Raw genomic sequence first — 22,219 nt, 5'->3', positions numbered from 1 at the left:
GCTACCATTAGATTATTATAAATCTTAGTAAACATCGGAGTCTTTCTGTAAATTTCTGTGTATCCAAGTATTTTGTCAGGTTTTGAGAATTTTAAAGATTGTTAAAGTTTGTTTCTAAAATTCTAATCCATATTAATTTAATTATCCCTGTTTGTCTAAGTTGTAATATTGCAAAGCTAAACTACCTAAATATCTAACAGCAGAGGATTAGTTGGAACTAAATTCCTCTCACCAAAATGCATACATAGATAAGTATCTTTTAAAATATATGCCAAGGCCTGGGGCACCTGGGTGGCTCAGTGGGTTAAGCCGCTGCCTTCAGCTCGGGTCATGGTCTCAGGGTCCTGGGATCGAGTCCCATATCGGGCTCTCTGCTCAGCAGGGAGCCTGCTTCCCTCTCTCTCTGCCTGCCTCTCTGCCTACTTGTGATCTCTCTCTCTCAAATAAATAAATAAAATCTTAAAGAAAAAAAAATATATGCCAAGGCCAGTGAGATTATAGAAATATTTAATGATGTTTTGCTTTTCATATTTTCCATATAGGACATGTATTTTTGGTGATAAAAAAGGAATGAAACATGAAATAATATAATAGGTATAAATCTAAAATATTTATAAGATCTATATGAAGAGAACTACACAACTCTGATGAAAGAAATCAAAGATCTAAATAAATGGAGAAATATATCATGTACATGGACAGGAAGATTAGATATTTTCAAGATGTTAGTTCTTTCCCACTTGATCTACATATTCAAAGCAATTCAATCAAAATTCAAAAATTATTTAGTATATACAGACAAACTGATTTTAAAGCTTATATAGAAGGGCATGAGGTCCAGAACAGCGAATGCAATATTGAAATTAGAATAAAGTCAAAGGACTGACATTATCTAACTGTAAGAGTTAACTATAAAGCTACAGTGTTCAAACTAGTGTGATGTTAATGAAATAATAAGTGAACAGATTAGTGTATTAGACTGGTGAGTCCAGAAGTAGACTCACCAAATCAGTCAACTGATCCTCGATAAAGGAGCAAAGGCAATTCAACAAAGAATAGTCTTTTCAAAAAATGTGCTGGAAATATTAGACATCTAATGTGAAAATATGAGTCTAGATACAGACCTTACCCCTATCACAAAAATCAACTCAAAATAGTCCATAGACCTAAATGTAAAGCAAAAAATTACAACACTCCTAGAAGATAATAGGAGAAAACCTAGGTGACCTTGAATTTGGTGGTGATTATTTAGATATAACACCAAAAGCACCATCCATAAAAGAAAAAATTGATAAGCTGGATGTACTTAAAATTAAAACTTTTAAGTTGCTGACAAGAAAAATACAAGTCATAGACTGGGACTTTGCAAAACAAACATTTGATAAAGGATTAGTGTCCAAAATGTACAAGAACTTTTAAAATTCAACAATAAGCAAACATCCTACTAAAAAATGGGCGTTATAGAGGGCACGGATTGCATGGAGCACTGGGTGTGGTGCAAAAATAATGAATACTGTTATGCTGAAAATAAAAAATAAATTTTAAAAAGTACAGTATATGACTTTGAACAAACAAAGTATTTTATGTACAATAAATGTTCTTCTAATTGAGAAAAAAATGGGCAAAAGTTTTGAAAAGACCCTTCACCAAAGATAAACAGATGGCAAAAAATTATATAAAAATATTCAACATCAGGAACACCTGGCTGGCTTGAAATCGGGCTCCTTGCTATGCAGGGAGCCTGCTTCTTCCACTGCCTTCTGTTCCCTCTGCTTGTGCTTACTCTCTGTCTCTCTCTTCCTGTCTCTCTGACAAATAAATAAATAGAATCTTTAAAAAATATTTAACATCATATGCCATTAGAAAAATGCAAATTAAAACAACAGTGAGACCATGACACATCTATTAGAATGGCCAAAATAAAAAACACCAGCACCAAATGTTGGCAAAGATATGGAGCAGTAAGAACTCCCATTCCTTGCTGATGCAATGCAAAATGATACAGCCACCTTGGAAGAGACAAGTTTGATGATTTCTTACAAAACCGAATATACTCTTACCATATGACCCAGCAATCACTCTCCTAAGTATTTACTCAAATGAGTTGAAAATTTATGTCCACACATAAAATCTGCACATGAATGTTTATAGTATCTTTAGTCATAATTGCCCAAGCTTGGAAGCAACTAAGTTGTCTTTCAATAAGTGAATAGATAAACTGGGGATATCCATGCAATGACATGTTATTCAGCAAAAAAAGAAATGAACGTTCAAGGCACAAAAAGACATGGAGGAACTTTAAAATATAGTATTACGTGAAAAAAGCCAATCTAAAAAGGCTATTTATTGTATGATTCCAACTATGCGACATTCTGGAAAAGCAAGTCTTTGGAGACAATAAAAAGATTAACAATTGCCAGGCATTCAAATGGGAAGGGTGGGAAAAAAGAATAAATGTGTGGATCAGGGGAGATTTTTTTTTTTTGAAATTAAATCATCTTTATTGCTAAAAGTTAATTAACAAGTGTTAAAGAGAAAAATTCACTATTACTATTAAAGATCTGGACTCACATAACTGTTCAGCTTTATCTGAAGGTTAACAGAAGGAAGGGTCTTGCACTTAAGCTAACAATTAACACCTTGTATTGTTTTAAACTAGAATTTTTAAACCACTCTAAAAGAATTACATGCCTCTTAGCTAATGTTGTAATTGTATCATATTACTTAGGTTCAAGTTCTTCCTTCAAAGAGTCATCAGAATAACATGGACTGAAGAGACTTTCGAACACTTGCCATCTCTTGCTGCTGAGTTTCCATCATAATTTTTTTTTGCAACATAGCCATTTCTTTTCTAAGTTCATTTTGTGCACCAGTAAGTAGACTATCGTGATTCTTCTCCAAGTCCTCCATACTCTTTATGAACTGCTCATATAACTGTCTAATTGTTTTCAGTCTCTGGCTCTGAACAATTCTAGATTGTTGAAAAACCTTTTGTTGCTGTCGGAACATGTTAGCCAGTTTTTCTTCTTGTTCCTCAGCTTTCTGCACATCTATATCCCACTGCTGAAACAAAGTCAGAAATTGCTGAGAATATTCTTGGTTAAGCTTCTGCCTTTGCTCTTGCTGGGTTTTCCAAACATGTTCAATTTTCTGGTTACTAGTTTTGAGAGACGCTTTGGTATATAATTCTAGTCTTTTTCTCTTGGCAAGAAGAGCCTTGTTAATGTCAGCTCCAAATCTTTCCAGCATATTTTGTACTTCACCCCCCATATCTTCAAACACTGCTGCAGAAGTCCTTTTCTTCCCATGCTTCTCAATTACTGGAGTCTTCCCTTCGGTAACATCCTCCTCTGAACCACTCAGATCTTTTTTATCTTCCTTCTCAAAGTCATAGGCTCTTACAACCTGATCCTCCATTGATGTCTTCCCAGATTTCCCTGTATGTTTTCTTCCAGAGGGCACCATATTTAGATGTTTTCTGAGGCTCCTGTCTGCTTGGCCAGCGCGACGCTCCTCTGAGGCAACTCCATCAGGGGAGATTTTTAAGGCGGCAAACCACTGCATATGATACTGTAATTGTGGATTCATGTAATTATACATTTGTCAAAACCCACTGAATGTAGCATACAGAGAGTGAACCCAAATGTATATATTTGTCAAAACCCACAGAATATAGCATACAAAGAGTGAACCCAATGTAAATTATGGACTTTCATTACAAATAATGTATCAACATTAGTCAAATCATAACAAATGTAGCATACTAAAGTTGCATTTATACATTATTACATTACGTATACATTTAATACATTAATAATAGGGGAAATTGTGGGAGGATCGTGAGGGGGTATATAAGAACTCTGTACTTTACACTCAATTATTCTATAAACCTAAAATGGCTCAAAAATATAGCCTATTAATTTAAAAGAATCAAATAACTGCATCACTAACTTTCCCACACATTAATTCATTGAATAAATATTTTTGAGCAAATACTATATCTCAAATACAATATCTGCCTTTGGGGGCTGCACAAGAAAACAAAGCATGAGCCTGCCTTCAAGCAGCTTGTATCATAATGTCAGATATTGTTAAGTAAACACGCACTCACACTGCATCTAGTAAGTACTACATAGAGTGCTAGTGGACCACATATTTTATTGTTGGAGAATAAGAGAAGTCTTTCTGGAAGGAGTAACTTCAGGAACCCACTGTATCTAAACTAAATCAAGATATCTCCTTATCCTTAAAGAGCAAGCATGTTTCTTTTGGGTTCCTGGATTTGGTCTAATTCAATATAAGAGGTGCCTGTGAATGCCTCTCACCTGCAAGCAAATAGGTCTAGACGTTTTCCACACTGTATCTAACAAACAGTGCCGGGAACCAAAGCTTATTCAAATGGAGCCTCAAAACTGGTATTAGGAGAACTACTGGAAGTCAGGCACATGACAGAGATCAGAGATCAAAGGAAAACAAAAGTGAAGGAGAGGGCAGTGGACAAATGGAGCCAATATTACTAACATAATGTCACAACTGCCTGTGGCTGATCTTTACGGAATTTTTAATAAGAGATTGTGCTAGGGGGTCCAATGCATTTAAGGGGTGCCCTAGAGAACAGACAACATTACAAAATATCAGAACTAGCCCTAAAGATCCTTCAGTTCATTCACTGTCCAAGCTATTTTTATGACAGTAATATCTTATTGTGCAGGACCCAGTGCAAAATGGAAATGTGAGGTACCTTCTTCAAAAATTATTACAATTTCAAAAATAACAATAGTAGAGCATTACGAAGCCTACTGCAGCTGTAACAGTCACGTATTCATAAAGCCAGCCATGCCCACACCTGTTCTTACACAATCATCTTGCAAATGCTTCAACTATGCTAACAAGCACACTGAAATTTGTAATGTCTCTGGGAGTTTAACAAAACCAGAGGGGAATCAAAATTCATTCAATCCAGATTGCAAGTTTTACCCCCATATTCTCCTCATTAAAGTGGGACATGGCCACTGGGACCAACCGTTATTGTTGGTTCTTGACACTGTCTTCACCTGTATTCTGAAACCCAATCTAGTCAGGCTATATAGGTATACTCATGGGAAGCCAAATTTCTCCTTTGGCTTGAAAATAAATAATAACAGTGACTGGTATTCAATTAAAGCTTTGTTGAATTAATTAATGGATTCTTCATGTCTAAAAATGCTCCATACCTTAGAGTCTCATATTTCCACTTCTACACTTATTTCCTAAGAAAATAAGTCAAAATGCAGATGATTTTATATAACAATATCTATTGCAACACTGTTCATAATTATACAAATTTGGATACAACCTAAAAGTTTACTAGTTTTAAGCAACATGGGAAATAATTTTTGTATGATGTTAACTGAAAACATAAAAAACTAAATGTAAGAATGTTTTTATGTAAGACATAAAAAACTAAATGTAAACATAAATGTATCAAATGAATAAAGAAAACATAGAAATTTTGAACAGACTGATTACCAGAAATGAAATTTAATCATTAATGAAAAAAAACTTCCAACCAACACAAGCCCAGGACCAGACAGCATTGCAGGTGAATTCAACCAAATATTTAAAGAAGAGTTACCACCTATTCCCCCAAAATAGAAGAGGAAGGAAAGCTTCCAAGTTCATTTTATGAGGGCAGCATTACCTGATACCAAAATCAAATAAAGACACCATAAGAAAAAAAAAGAGAGAGAGAGAGAACTACAGGACAATATCTCTGATGAATATAGGAGCAAAAATTTTCAACAAAATATGGCAAACCAAATCCAACAACACATTAAAAAACTCATTCACCAAGATTAAGTGGGATTTATTCCTGGGATGTAAGCATGGTTCAATACTCAAAAATCAATTAACATAATACATCTCATCAACAAGAGAAAGGATAAAAAACATATGATCATCTCGTTAGATGCAGAAAAAGCATCTAACAAACTACAACATCCATTTGTAATAAAAACCCTCAATAAAGTAGGTTTAGAGGGAGCATACCTTAACATAATAAAGGCAATATGTGAAAAACCCACAGCTAACACCATATTTAATGGTGAAAAACTGAGAAGTTTTCCCTTATGATAGGGAACAAGACAAGGATGTCCAGTCCTACCACTTTTATTTAACAGTATTAACCTCAGCAATCAGAGAACAAAGAGAAATAAAAGGCATCCAAAAAAGCAAAGAAGAAGTCAAATGTTCACTACTTGCACGTGACATGATACCCTGTGTAGAAAACCCAAAGACTCCACCAAAAAATTGCTAGAACTAATACACGAATTCAGCAAAGTCACAGGATATAAAATCAATGTTCAGAAATCTGTTGCATTTCTATACACCAATAATGAAACAGCAGAGAAATAAAGCAAGAAATCTATCCCATTTACAATTGCACCAAAAACAATTAGATACACTGAAATAAACCTAACCAAAGAGGTAAAAGATCTGTACTCTGAAAACTATAGAACACTTAGGAAAAAAATTGAAGAGCACACAAAGAAATGGAAAAATGTTCTATACCCATGGATTGGAAGAATGAACATTGTTAAAATGTCTATACTGGGGGTGCCTGGGTTGGTTAAGCATCTACCTTTGGCTCAAGTCATGATCCCAAGGTCCTGGGATTGAGTTTTGCATGGAGCTCCCTGCTCAGCATGGAATCTTCTTCTCCCTCTCCCTCTCTCTGCTGCTCTCCCTACTCGTGATCTCTCTCTCTCTCAAAAATGAATAAATAAAATCTTTTAAAAAATAAAAGAAAGAAACTAGAATTTTTAAAAAGTCTATACTACCCAAAGCAATCTACACATTTAATGCCTTCCCTATCAAAATACCACCTGCATTTTTCACACAGTTAGAACAAACAATCCTGAAATTTGTATGGAACCATAAAAAACCCCAAATAGCCAAAGCAATCCTGAAAAAGAGAAACAAAGCTGGAGGCATCACAATTCCAGACTTCAAGCTATATTACAAAGTTGTAATCATCAAGACAGTATGGTACTGGCACAAACATAGATACATAAATCAAAGTAACAAAATAGAGAACCCAGAAATGGACCCAAAACTATATGGTCAACTAATCTTCGACAAAGCAGGTAAGAATATCCAATGGAAAAAAGACAGTCTCTTCAACAAATGGTTTTGGGAAAACTGGACAGCAACATGAAGGAGAATGAAACTGGACCACTTTCTTACACCATACACAAAAATAAATTCAAATGCATGAAAGACTTAAATGTGAGATGGGAAGCCATCAAAATCCTAGAGAACACAGGTAGCACCTCTCTGTTTTTAGCTGTAGCAACTTTTTACTAGACATGCTGCCAGAGGCAAGGGAAACAAAAGCAAAAATGAACTATTGGGACTTCATCAAGATGAAAAGCTTTTATACAACAATGGAAACAATCGACAGAACTAAAAGGCAGCCTATGGAATAGGAGAAGATATTAACAAATGACATATCCAATAAAGGGTTAGTATCCAAAATCTATAAAAAATTTACAAAATTCAACACTTAAAAAACAAATAATCCAGTTAAGAAATGGGCAGAAGACATGAATACACATTTTTTCAAAGAAGACATCCAGATGGCTAATAGACATGTGAAAAGATGCTCAACATCACTCATTGTCAGGGAAATACAAATCAAAACCATGATGAGATACCACCTCACACTGGTCAGAACAGCTAAAAATAATACATGAAACAACAGATGTCAAGGATGTAGAGAAAGAGGAACCCTCTTACACTGTTGGTGAGAAGGAAAACTGATATAGCCATTCTGTGAAAAAAGTATAGCGCCTCCTCAAAAAGTTAAAAAATAGAGCTACCCTATAGCCTAGCAATTGTACTACTAGGTATTTATCCAAAAGATACAAAAATACAGATTTGAAGGGGTTCATACACCCTGATGTTTATAGCAACATTATCAACTATAGCCGAACTATGGAAAGAGCCCAAATGTCCATCAACTGATGAATGGATAAAGAAGATGTAGTGTATATGTATGATGGAATATTAGTCAGCCATCAAAAAGAATGAACTCTTGCCATTTGCTACAATGTGGATAGAGCTAAAGTGTATTACGCTAAGTGAAATAAGTCCATCAGAGAAAGACAAATACTGTAAGATTTCATTCATATGTGGAATTTAAGAAACAAAACAGATGAACATATGGGAAAGTAGAAAAGAGGGAGGGAAGCAAACTATAAGACTATTAACTATAGAGAACAAACTGAAGGTTGATGGAAGGATATGGTTGGGGATGGTCTAAGTGGGTGATGGGTATTAAGGAGGGCACTTGTTACGATGAGCACAGGGTGTTATATGTAAGTGATGAATCACTAAATTCTATTCTTGAAACCAATATTACACTATATGTTAATTAACTAGAATTTAAATAAAAATTTGAAAAAAGAAAAATAATCCTAAAGATTCCACTGAAAAACTACTAGAGCTGATAAAAGAATTTAGTAAGGTCACAGGATACAAAATCAATGTACAGAAATTTGTTGCATTTCTATATATTAATAACGAAGCAGCAGAAAAATAAATTAAGAAAAAAAATCCCATTTACAATTGCACCAAAAAGAATAAAATACGTAGGAATAAACTTAACCAAGGAGGTTAAAAATCTGTACTCTGAAAACTATAAAACACTGATGAAAGAAATTGAAGATGACACAAACAAATGGAGATATTCCATGCCTATGAATTGGAAGAAGAAATATTGCTAAAATGCCCATACTACCTAAAGCAGTCTACAGATTTAATGCAGTCTCTATCAAAATACCAGCAGCATTAGAACAACTAATCCTAAAATTTGTATCGAACCACAAAAGACCCTGAATAGCCAAAGTAATGTTGAAAAAGAACAAAACTGGAGATAGCACAAGCTCAGATTTCAAGATACACTCCACAACTGTAGTAATCAAAATGGTATGATACTGGTGCAAAAATAGACACACAGAGTGGCACCTGGGTGGTTCAGTCCATCAAGCATCTGCCTTCGGCTCAGGTCATGATCCCAGGGTCCTAGATGGAGCCTCCTGTCCATTGGCCTCCCTGATTAGTGGGGATTCTGCTTCTCCCTCTCCCTGTGCCTCCCCACCTGCTTGTGCTCTCTCTCTCTTTCTCAAAAAAAAAAAAAAAAAGACACATAGATAAATGGAACAGAATAGAGAGCCTAGAAATAAACCCAGGATTATATGGTCAATTAATCTTTGACAAAGGAGGCAGGAATATGCAATGGGAGAAAGACAGTCTCTTCAACAAATGGTGCTGGGAAAACTGGCCAGCCACATGCCAAAGAATGAAACTGGACCACTTTCTTACACTGTACAGGAAAATAAACTCAAAATGTATAAAAGGCCTAAATGTGATACCTGAAACTATAAAAATCCTGAGAGAGAGCACAGGCAGTATTTTCTCTGACATTGGCCATAGCAACATTTTTCTAGCTATGTCTGCTGAGGCAAGGTAAATAGAAGCAAAAATAGTTTCTGCAGAGCAGAGGAAATAATCCACAAAGCTAAAAGACAACCTATAGAATGGGAGAAGATATTTACAAATAACATCTCCAATAAAGGGTTAATACCCCAATTCATGAAGAATTTATGCAAGTCACACCAAAAAACCCCCAAATAATCCAATCAAAAATGGGAAGAAGCATGAACAGACACTTCTCCAAAGAAGATATGACATACAGATGACCAACAGACACACGAAAAGGTGCTCAACATCACTGATCATCAGGGAAATGCAAATCAAAACCACAATGAGATACCACCTCACTCTGATCAGAATGGCTAAAATCAAAAACACAAGAAACAAGTGTTGGTAAGAATGTAGAGAATAAAGAACCCCTCCTGCATTGTTGGTGGGAATGCAAATTGGTGCAGCCACTCTGGAAAATAGTATGGAGGGCTCTCAAAAAATTAAAAATAGAATTGCCATATGACCCAGTAATTATAGTACTGTATATTTACCTAAAGAATACAAAAACAGTAATCTGAAAAGATATATACACCCCTAGGTATATTGCAGCAATATTTACAATAGTCAAATTATGGAAATAACCCAATGTGTCCATTGACTGAAGAATGGATAAAGAAGAGATGGTATATATATATACACAATGGAATATCAGTAAGCAGTAAAAAGAATGAAATCTTGCAAATACAGCCATCCATGTTGGATCTAGAAAGTATAATGCTAAGTGAAATAAGTCAGTCAGAGAAAGACTAATACCATATGATTTCAGTCATATGTGCAATTTAAGAAACTAAACAAATGAACAAAGAAAAGAGACATACCAAAAAATAGACTCTTAACTATAGAGAACAGATGGTTACTAGAGAGGAGGTGGATGGGGGGGATGGGTGAAATAGATGAAGGGGATTAAGAGTACATTCATCATGATGAGCACTGAGTAAGGTATAAAATTGTTGAACCACCATATTGTACACCTGAGACTAATATAACACTATGTGTTAAGTATACTGGAATTTAAAAAAAGAATAGAGTATAAATGCCAAGTTCAGGGAAATCTGCCAAACTGACAAAGGATACAAGGAAATATGCCAAAATGACAATCAATAGTTGTTTCTCTGCTTATATGTTGCTACATGTGGTGGGTCTTTTATTACCTATGAATGTGGGCTTCTCTTATATATTTGTTTTCCCTTTCCTCATAATCCAAGCAGGTAGTTAGGACCTCTATAGTTTTTTCCCTCAAGTATTTTCTGTAGAATCCAATACCAAAGCAAATTAATAGTTATGGACATGTTCTATTGTTTATTAAAGCCTAAATTCACTGAAAAGCTATAACTAGGTTTACATAAGTGGAGTCAGGCAAAGAGAGAAAGAAAAGTGCCTGTAAGAGTAGTGAAGGGAGAGGAGGGAGATTTTCTTAGTTTGGGAAAGATAGATCTACAGGTCTAAGATAACAAGGACTGGTACATCTCTTAGAAAGGAGCTCTGTGAAGATGGCAAGATCCTACATGCGGACTAGAAACCTCCATTACTATGATGGCCAGAGGAGAGGTTAGTGGTTAATCCTTCATTTTCCTTTTTGACAGCCCTTAAATCCTGGTACTAACAAAGGAGGGTAAATTGAGCCCATAAATGATAGAATTTTCTGCCAACACATAAGGAAGAAGCCTTGGAGATAAAATTATGTTAACTCAAGAGAAATAAAATATTTTGATTCATTCTTACTTACATATTTCCCAAAGTTTCTGCAATGATTATGTATTGATTTATCACCAGAAACAAGCAAATAACAATATGAAATCAAATAAAATACATCCACACTAATCTCAGATTTCAAACTTGGGTTGGACCTCTTGATGACCAACCAAGACCAAGGGTCATATTTTATGGAAACAGAAGGTCCATAACTCACATCTGTGATCACATCCATGATCATCTGTGATTGTCACAACAATCATACCATGTTGACAGAGCTGCTATTATAATCCCTATTTTTCAGATAAGCAAATTAAGACTCATGATTAAGTACCTTGGGCAGAATTATAGAAGTTGTTACAGAGTCACGATTCAAACCCAGATTAAGGGTTTACACTGTGTGGTAGTGAGAAGAGTGTAAGTTACAGAGTCAGAGAAATTTAGGAGCATATGCTTGTTCCACTGTTTCCAGCTGTGTGACCTAGTTTCTGATCTGTAAAATAGGGATAAGAGCTCTTCCATAAAATGAAGCTGTAAAGATGAAATTTGACCATGTTCTTAATACACTTAGCATATACTAAACACTCCAGTTAATTCATTTTGCCTCTTCTATTTTCCAGGTATTCTGATTCAATATTCTTACTTGATTGTGTTGCTGGTTGCAAGCATTCAACTGGAAACCTTGACAAAATCTTCCTGGCCCTATTTCTGTCTTACTGAATCAGAACTTCTAGGGGTGAGGCCCTGGAATATGGTTTTTTAATGCTTCTTAAATGGTTCATACAAAGAGTAAAGTTTCAGAACCACTGCAATGCATCTCCTATACCTATCTTTCTTGCCATATAGGGACATTTATGTGCCAGAGCATATCTTAGGTAAATATTCATCTATGTTTATCAAATACTCAGAAAAGACTGTAACAGATGAAATCCCTACCCACTTAAATCCAAATCTGTTATGCTAGTTCAAGGAAGAATTCTCCTCCAGTGGTTTCTCTTTTAAGGTTGACACATATGTCATGTGTGTTTCTTCAGCACCTGCAGGCCAAAGTTCACTTAATGGTTTTACAAGGAGACTTATCTGGTCCTTAGCTTCATCCAGGCAAGTAAGATAATTTGGGATTTTAACTTCCATGCATGGTAATATGAATAAGGTGAAATCAACAGCTAGTAAAGTGCTAGAAAAGCTCACAAAATTTAAGTGAACCCTTAGAACAGTAAGAAGAAAGAGCCCAAGTATCCATACAGCATTAAAAATTTTGTAAGGAGTCTTAATGACATGAGGTATTTCTATAAAAGTGGTTCTCGGGACGCCTGGGTGGCTCAGTTGGTTAAGCAGCTGCCTTCGGCTCAGGTCATGATCCCAGCGTCCTGGGATCGAGTCCCACATCGGGCTCCTTGCTCGGCAGGGAGTCTGCTTCTCCCTCTGCCTCTGCCTGCCATTCTGTCTGCCTGTGTTCACACACACTCTCTCTCTGACAAAAAAAAAAAAAAGTGGTTCTCAAATTTTAATGTTCAAAAGATTGATGGAGGTATTCGGTAAAATGTAAATTCTGATTGAGAGGTCTGAGATGGGTCCCGTGATTCTGTACAAGCTCCCAAGTGATACCAAATCTGGTCCCTGGATCACAGTTTGAGTAACAAGGGTTTTTAAAGGCCCCAGTGACCTTAAGTAGGCACACTTATCTCCATTTTGCAGCTAAGGAAACGGAGTCTCAGACATTAAATATTTGTTCAAGTTCACATAGCTATTAAATGGAGGACACAGACTAAAAACAAATGATTTGACTTCAGTTTATTTTCAATTATAGTGATGTTTAATTATCATTGTATAACCAATGACTCTCATCTCCTCTAGAAAAAGATATAGAGATGAGACAAAAGTAGGCACTTGGTGAATTTGTTGAATAAATGCCAAATAAAAGGAAGACCCTATCATTTTGTTGTTTGGTTGAATTCTATGTTAAACTGAAAATCTATTCATGGCGCATGTGGTAAAACTTTAAGAGAAACATGCTTTCTTGGGATTGTTCATTTTTTTCCAAGCTTGTCTGGTTGAGTGTAGTCACATCGATCACTGCATCCATTCAAACAGCATTTATTGAATACCTAGTCTAGGCAGGGAATGATGTGGGGTTACAACCATCATTAATTACCTCAAGAAGCTCAGAATCTTTAGAGGAAAAGGGAGATAGAAGACTATTGGGATAGGAAATATGAGTGATGAGGATGAGCCGGAGGTACTAAGGGGTATAGAGGAGGAAGGCTGTAAAAGGGAGGAGTTTAAGGAAGACTGTGTGAAGAAACTGGAGTTGGAGTTGCATCTCAAAGGATGACCTGGTGCTTGAAAGGCAAGTGTAATGATATTATATATCACAAAGAGTCTGAAAGGCATCAGAGAAAGCAGGGACACATGAATGAGCATAGTTCAGGGCTAGAAGCATTTCAGGATTATTGAACTTACAATTTTTTCAGTAGAGAATGTTTCTCAAACTGTGGTCCTCAGACACATGTGAGCACTCAAGAAACATTCAAGGGTCTGCAAGGCCAGAACTATTTTCAGAATTATATGTAGACATTATTTACCTTTCCCCCTGGGTTGACATTTGTACTGATGGTGCAAGAGCAATGAGGGTAAAACTCTAATCATCTCAGCACAAATCAAAACTAACACTAGAGTGTCCTAAAAAATGCACTAGTCATCTCTTATTCTTCACTGTCAAATAAATACTCAGAGTAGAAGAGAGAAGAAAGGAAAAAGAAAGACAAAGGAAGGCAGGAAAAGGAAAGGGAAAAAAAGAAAAGAAAAGAAAGAAAGAAGAGCCACCACTTGCATTGAGGAATGTTCATGACAAAGTAGTGAAAATCATTAATTTTATTAAATCTCAACCTTGAGCATACATATCGTTAACATTCTATGTGACTTCTGCAAACTGAAGTCTGATGATTATCTCTAGGAAAAGCACTTGTGTGACTGGGTTCTTAGCTGAGCTATCTGACTTGTCCATGAAACATTGTTTTTACTTGAAAGAATGATTGACAAAATGGTCATTCAGATTGGGTATTTGGCAGATATTTTCTCAAGAATGAATAAAATAAGCCTATTGCTTCAAGGAAAACAACTGATAGTGTTTATTGCCAATAATAAGATTCAAAAATTCAAAGTTCTTGGTGAACTTTTAAAAATTCAAAAACTCTTGGGGTGCCTTCATGGCTCAGTGGGTTAAGACTCTGTCTTTGGCTCAGGTCATGATCTTGGGTTCCTGGGATAGAGTCCCACATTGGGCTCTCTGCTCAGAGGAGAGCCTGCTTCTCACCAACCCCCCTCCACGCCTGCCTCTCTACCTACTTGTGATCTCTCTCTGTCAAATAAATAGTCTTTAAAAATAAATAAATAAAAATTGAAAGCTCTTGGTGAAATTTAAAATTTTGGAAAACTCTTCAACACAGTGAGCTTGACAGTTTCCCAATACCTAAATATTTTTCTAATGAGATTGGTGATGATATTAACAAATGCGAATTTTTGATGTTTATAATGTAAAAGGCCAATATTTAAAAAATCTGCATAACTTAGGGAAACCAAAAATTTTTAAATGACCACTGCTAGTGAAGGAAATAGTCAACAAAACTAAGAGGCAACCCATGGAATGGGAGAAGATATTTGCAAATGACATTATAGACAAAGGGCTGGTATCAAAGATCTATAAAGAACTTCTCAAACTCAACACCCAGAAAACAAAAAATCCAGTCAAGAAATGGGCAGAAGACATGAATAGACATTTCTCCAAGAAGACATACAAATGGCTAACAGACACATGAAAAAATGTTCAACATCACTAGCCATCAAGGAAATTCAAATCAAAGCCATGATGAGATACTGTCTTACACCAGTCACAATGGCAAAAATTAACAAGACAGAAATTAACAAATGTTGGCAAGGATGTGGAGAAAGGGAAACCTCTTACACTCTTGGTGTAAGTGCAAGTTGGTATAGCCACTCTGGAAAACAGTATGGAGGTTCCTCAAGATGTTACGAATAGAGCTACCCTACGACCAAGCAATTGCACTACTAGGTATTAACCCCAAAGATACAGATGTCACGAAAAGAAAGGGCACATGTACCCCAATGTCCCAATGTTCATAGCTGCAATGTCCACAATAGCCAAACTGTGGAAGAAGCAGAGATGCCCTTCAGTGGATGAATGGATAAAGAAGATGTGGTCCATATATGCAATGGAATATTACTCAGCCATCAGAAAAGATGAATACCTACCATTTGTATCGACATGGATGGAACTAGAGGGGATTATGCTAAGTGAAATAAGTCAAGCAGAGAAAGACTATCATATGGTTTCACTCATATGTGGAACAGAAGCAATAGCACAGGGGACTATAGGGGAAGGGAGGGAAAACTGAACGGGAAGAAATCAGAGAGGGAGACAAACCACGAGAGACTCTGGACTCTGAGAAACACACAGGGTTATAGAAGGAAGGTGGTGGGGGTGTGGGGTAGCTGAACAATGGGTATTAAGGAGGGCATGTGTTGTGATGAACATTGGGTGTTATATGCAACTAATGAATCATTGAACACTACATCAAAAACTAATGATGTACTGTATGTTGGCTAATTGAAAGTAATAATAAAAAAAAATGACCAGTGTTTGGTGTGACAAAACGAGGGCAAGGGATTGGAGGGATGGGTGAGCTTGGTGGTTGGTATTAAAGAGGGCACATATTGCATGGAGCACTGGGTGTTGTACATAAATAATGAATCTTAGAACAGTGCATCAAAAACTAATGTTGGCGCCTGGGTGGCTCAGTGGGTTAAGCCGCTGCCTTCGGCTCAGGTCATGATCTCAGGGTCCTGGGATCAAGGCCCGCATCGGGCTCTCTGCTCAGCAGGGAGCCTGCTTCCTCCTCTCTCTCTGCCTGCCTCTCTGCCTGCTTGTGATCTCTCTCTGTCAAATAAATAAATAAAATCTTTAAAAAAAAAAAAAAACTAATGTTGTATTTTATGGTGACTAACAACACAATAAAAAAAAAAAAAACTATGCATGGATAAAGCGTCTACTTAAAGTGTGGTACAGACCAAGGAATTTTAACTAAACAGAATACAGAAGTTCACTGACATGCCCCAAGAGTCCATATGGCAACTAGCTTTTAAGTACCTACCACTTGTTCAGTTTTCGAGTATCAAAGAATAACCAAAAATTATCTGAAGAAGCAAATAAAATAATCTTCCCTTTTCCAACTATGTATCTGTGGGAGACTGGATTTTTTTTTTTAAATTTGCTTCAACCAAAACAATACATTGCAACAGAATGAACGCAAGACCAGATATGGAAATCCAGCTGTCTTCTATTAAGCCAGACATTAAAGAATATTATTTAAAAAAATGAAGCAACGTTACTATTCTTGCTCATTTTTTGTATGTCTTGAAAAACAGTTATTTTCATAAAATATTTATTTTCACTTATCACGGGATTATTATAGTTACTTTTCTTTTAATTTCTTTTTTTTTAAATTTCTAATATGGCAAATATCAATTAGATACAGCCCACATAGACAATAGATATTTTTGGTCCTCCGTAATGACTAAGAGTTTAAAGGGATCCTAAAATGAAAAGTTTTGAAAATTGCTGCCATAAATGATAGAAAGCAGCTGAAGGGTTTAAAGTGAAGAAGGGTCATGGTCAAATATGAAGATTAGATAAATGACTCTGGCTATGCTGTTCATGACTATTTACAAAGACTGACCGTGCAGGGTATCTTATATTTGGAAGAAAACCCTTTTATGTATTACAAACATTAAACATGTCCAGGCCATAGCAAGATAGTGGGCAGGTCACTTTTCCTGTAAGAAACAATGTGACTTCGATCTACAAAGGTTAAATAATTTGCCTTTAGTCATTCAAAATAGTCATGCAAGGATATAGGAACTCCGATGTGTCTGACTCCAAAAATTTACATTTTTTCTAGTACACTGTACAGTTTAAGCCTACAATTCATTACAAAACGTAAGTACTTCCGTCACTCTGAGTCTACTGAAGTTACCCTTAGCGAGGAGTTTCAAAAGTTACTCTTTCTGTGTCTTTGCTGGACATTTGCGTACTGGGTCCCATAGTGACCAGAGGAGTATCTTGATTCCAGGGGAAGCACATAACCAGTCACTGAACAAAAATTACTTGGAAAAGTGACATTTTTCTATGGCACAGACCATCATGAGAAAAAGAAGGTAGGGGCGCCTGGGTGGCTCAGTGGGTTAATGCCTCTGCCTTCGGCTCAGGTCATGATCTCAGGGTCCTGAGATCGAGCCCCACATCGGGCTCTCTGCTCAGCGGGGAGCCTGCTTCCCCCTCTCTCTCTCTCTGCCTGCCTCTCTGCTTCCTTGTGATTTGTCTGTCAAATAAATAAATAAATAAAATCTTTAAAAAAGAAAAAGAAAAAGAAAAAGAAGGTAAAGCTGGACCCATGCATGAGCTCCCTAACACACACACACACACACACACACACACACACACACACACACACACACGGGCAGGTAGAGTACACACATATCTGCAAAGGGGTAATTGTATTAGTTTCCTGTTGTGTCTGTAAAAAATGACTGCACACTTAGTAATGTAAAACAACACAAATTCATTATTTTACAGTTCAGAAGTCCTACACAGTTCTCACTGGGCTAAAATTAGGTGTCAGTGGGCTACGTTCCTTCTAGAAGCTCAATAAGAGAATCTTTCCTTGCCTTTTCCAGCTTCTAGAAACTGCCTCCATTCCTTGTCTCATGCCCCACTTCCACCTTCAAAGCCAACGATTATATCACTCAAACCTCTGCTTCCATCATCATCACATCTCCTTCTTAGACTGACTTTCCTGTCTCGCTCTTTTAAAAAGATTCTTGTAATAACTTCCTGAATAACCCAGGATAATCTCCCCTCTTCGAGGTCAGTTAAGAAGCCACCTTAATTCTATCTGCAACCTTAATTTTTATTTGCCATGTGACATAGCGTATTTCAGGTTCCAGCTATTAGTAGGAGGACATGCTTGGGGCCATTATTCTGCTCACTACCATATGTTTTTTTGTATTGCTTATGTTCAGTTTAAAAACATAATACCAACTTCATTGGGCTTCACGTACACACACACACACTGTAAGTAGTTTTCAGATTGGGCATCTTTATTTTCCAATTCTATACAGATGTCAATCCAAATTATGTTGCTCCCCCTTTTTCCCCTTCTGACCTAGTACTACCCAGATATGCAGACCTGGATGACAAGAAATTGATTGTCCTGAATCCTGCTGAGGATGAGTTACTGCTAATTGGTTCTTTGAACAGACCGAATAAGGTGAGCTTCTTTCAGTTTACAATTGATGGGGTTAGATTTCATGTCCTCAAAATCCATAAAGATTTTTGGGGTGTTTTCTTTGATTTGGTGCATTGTCTCTTCATGTAATCAGCACTTTTTTCAGACCAGACGTATTAGTAGGAGAGAAGATGATGCCTTTGCCCTGAATAGACATGTCTTGGGACAGTTTAGGATGTTACCTGAATAAGAAACTGATTCTTATTCAACAAATCTAAAACATGACAATGGGTTTCCTTTCCTGATTAAATGATCTGCTCGTATGGCTCTGATTGCTGTAGGTTTTTTTTGGTTCCACTTTTGTTACAATAAAAACTTAAAAAAAGGGGCGCCTGGGTGGCTCAGTGGGTTAAAGCCTCTGCCTTCGGCTCAGGTCATGATCTCAGGGTCCTGGGATCGAGCCCCGCATCGGGCTCTCTGCTCAGCCAGAGGCCTGCTTCCTCCTCTCTCTCTGCCTGCCTCTCTGCCTGTTTGTGATCACTGTCTGTCAAATAAACAAATAAAATCGTTAAAAAAAAAAACCTTAAAAAAAAGTTAAAAACGTTTTTTCATTTTTTTTTTGTTTAAACCACCTCAACCATTTAAGTGTCTACACAATACTCTTATCAAGTGGATGCATGCACCTCGACACCCTAAACTTCCTTGTCTTTGTTGGGGGGGGCATCAAGGTTGTTCTCAATGTATCACTAAATACACAAAGTTCTGCAAGGAGCACCTTAGAGAAAGGTTTCCCACTTTGTCACTAGTGACAAGAATTTGCTGTTGGGGGATACCCTGTGCATTATAAGGTGTTGAGCAACATCTCTGGCCTCTACCCATCAGCTGTCAGTAACATTCTTCCAGTTGTGACAAACAAAATAGATTCAGACATTGCCAAATGTCTCTGGACGGGGGGTGGGGTGGGGGGTGGGGGGTTTTGGGGGGCTGGCACAAAATTGTCTTTGGTTGAGAACACTGTCTTAAACCATATTTGTTCCTCCAGTTAGATAATTTATTTGTGACAGATTTCCAGGATCAGAATTTATGGGCCAAATAAAAATATTTGTATGGGTCTTGATGTATTGCTAAATTACTTTCCAAAAGGGGGTGCCCTTGTTCCCTTCCCACCAGTAAAATCTGAGTGACCCAATTCTGTATTAACTGCAGCGGCCTCAGTTAATATCACTTTACTTTTGTTAACTTGCTGATACAAACTGGACTTTACGATCATTATTATTGTTATTATTATTTTAATTCAGTTTTTTTTCTTTAAACCAGTAAGAATAAAATGCTGTGTATGATTATTATTTGCTTTGTTTTGTGAAATATCATTTCAAATCCTTAGCATGTTATAAGTTTCTGGGAGTAGCAAAAGGAGTAAAACATACAGCAGAAGAGTGCTTTAACAGAACTGGGGCAGTCTTTTTGAAATGAGGGTTAATTCAACAATTTAAAAAATATGGATTACATTTTTTCAAGATTGTGCTTTTATTTAGAAAAAGGAAATGTGTGAGGTGACAATTAAGATTTACGATTTCCTTCATTTGTGGAGAGGGTATGCCTAAATTTTTAGAAATTGCATATCTAGCATACACCACAATATCTGGTAGATCAAGTTGCAAGTTTAAACAGATTTTTGTAAATTAATACCCTTTGGAGTTTCTGAAGTTCATGTCGTTGTTCCTTGACAACACTGTAAACTACTCACTTGCAAAAGATTTTTTAAAAATAATGCCTCTTGTATCATATTCATGAAAACAGGTATTTTTTCATTTTATGTATGATAATCAGCAATGTCTTTTTTTCCTTAGTGTAATTTAATTGTTTATTTATTTTCATTTTCTTTTCTTCTTCTTTTTTTTAATGTTATGTTAGTCACCACACAGTACATCATTAGTTTTTGATGTAGTGTTCCATGATTCATTGTTTGCTTATAACACCAGTGCTCCATGCAATCCGTGCCCTCCTTAATATCCATCACCGGGTTCAGCAATGTCTTTAAAACAAAGGATGGACTACCTTGCCTACTTACTTTTGAAAAATGCTCTTCTTCCCTACCCTCATCTTGTCTTGTCGCATCGCTACTAGCAGTTTCTTCTTTCCGCTTCCCAGAACAAGTCTGACAATAGTCAAAAACACCTGCTAAGCAAATATAATTGATCAACTCTGTTCTGTCTAGTAGACCTGACAATGAAAGACTGAGGTGAAGGATAGGGATAGAGAGACACACTGAATTTATCCTTGTGTGGATCTCAATTTCCTCATCTACATGTTGAGAGATCTCCAATTCTATAATAGACTCAACTAGTTCAGTGAGGCAAGCATAGCCCTCAGACTTCCTCACTGCTTTACTCTAGCCTGTTTGTTGTCAGAGAGCTAGAAAGTTACTGTGAAGATGCTAAGCCAAATTTTAACAACACTGTCAATGCCATGTGTCTTCAAGAAAGAACTCACAAACCTGAATCATTCAGAAATTCATCCTCAAATTAGACATCAACCATTAGAGAAAACATTTATGAGGTTCAGTAGGTTGTAAATTCTGTCTCCAATAATGATGAGGATTTGGGGCACCTGGGTGGCTCAGTTGGTTAAGGGTTCAACTCTTGGTTTCAGCTCAGGTCATGATCTCAGGGTTGTGAGATCGAGCCCCGTGTCAAGCTCGGCATTCAGCAGGGAATCTGCTTGAGATTCTCTTCCTTTTCGTGTCCCTCCACACATGCTCTTTCCCCTGTTCATGTTCTCTCTCTTTCTCTCTCAAATAAATAAAATCTTAAAAAAAGTAATGATGAGAATTAATAGTAAATAGAGTGGTTACATAATCTCGTTCATAATTTTCCTTTCAGTAGCTTTTTTCATTAGCCAATACTGTTGATGCAGTATTATGCCAAATTTTGTGACCTTTTAGTTAAAATTCAGTCCCTGAAGATCGACTTAACTTAAATATGGAATGTTCGTTTAATGTAACTCGGAATTGCAGCTAAGTAGTCTTTTAAACTATAGTATTTCATTTTTAGAAGAAAAAACACACTGTAATAACTAGGCAATCTTGTTGAATCTTCGGCTGTGATGTTATTTCTGCCCTAGAATGATCACTTGTCTTCATTTTGCCAAGTTTATTGCCCCAAAAGGATACAAAAAAAAAAAACACAAATTGCTACCTGCAACAAATGTTCCAGTCGATTTAATATCTCCACTAAGGCAGCTTCTAATACTACTAGTATTGGGTTGTTACTTTAAGAAAAAGTATCCTTTCATCTCTCTTTTCTTTTATTTTTCAGTAGCTGAGTCAAGCAGTTGAATCAGATAACCTGTAGTCTTTCACTAACAAACAAATGAGAAGCTGAAACCCAGGGCCAATGACCCATACTTCTGCCCATTAACAATCTATGGAATGCTCTCGGTTATGTGTTGCAGCACACCAGTGCACAGCAGAGCAGAAAGTAATTACAGGGCACAGACATTTATGCAAGTGGAAATGTGCATGAGAGGCAAAGGGCCATATTAGCCAGGGAAGTCTCTGCCTCTGGATGATGGCAGGATAAAAGAAAGAGAGATTGGTTTCTGGGGTCATGTGAATGTTGCCCTGGAGACAGAGGGAAGCATGAGGTTATATCTTAAAAGCTTTTTATCATTTCCTCATTTTATGTAGCACCAGGCTC

At 36.7% G+C, this 22,219-nt stretch overlaps 1 protein-coding gene across 1 annotated transcript; it reads right to left on the bottom strand.

Annotated features, from left to right (window-relative positions):
• Nucleotides 1-2,504: 2,504 nt before the first annotated feature.
• On the bottom strand, nucleotides 2,505-3,482 carry LOC116583545 (synaptonemal complex protein 3). The gene has a single exon (XM_032331617.1). The coding sequence runs from the start codon at nucleotides 3,463-3,465 to the stop codon at nucleotides 2,755-2,757; it is 711 nt and encodes a 236-aa protein (XP_032187508.1). The 5' UTR covers nucleotides 3,466-3,482; the 3' UTR covers nucleotides 2,505-2,754.
• Nucleotides 3,483-22,219: the final 18,737 nt, after the last annotated feature.

The sequence above is a fragment of the Mustela erminea genome, chromosome X (assembly GCF_009829155.1).
Source record: "Mustela erminea isolate mMusErm1 chromosome X, mMusErm1.Pri, whole genome shotgun sequence".
NCBI lineage: Eukaryota > Metazoa > Chordata > Mammalia > Carnivora > Mustelidae > Mustela > Mustela erminea.
This window is presented reverse-complemented; position numbering and strand designations above follow the sequence as displayed.

What these genes read in the sequence shown, in the direction of transcription:
- LOC116583545 (XM_032331617.1), bottom strand. Translation starts at nt 3,465, where the DNA reads ATGGTGCCCTCTGGAAGAAAACATACAGGGAAATCTGGGAAGACATCA.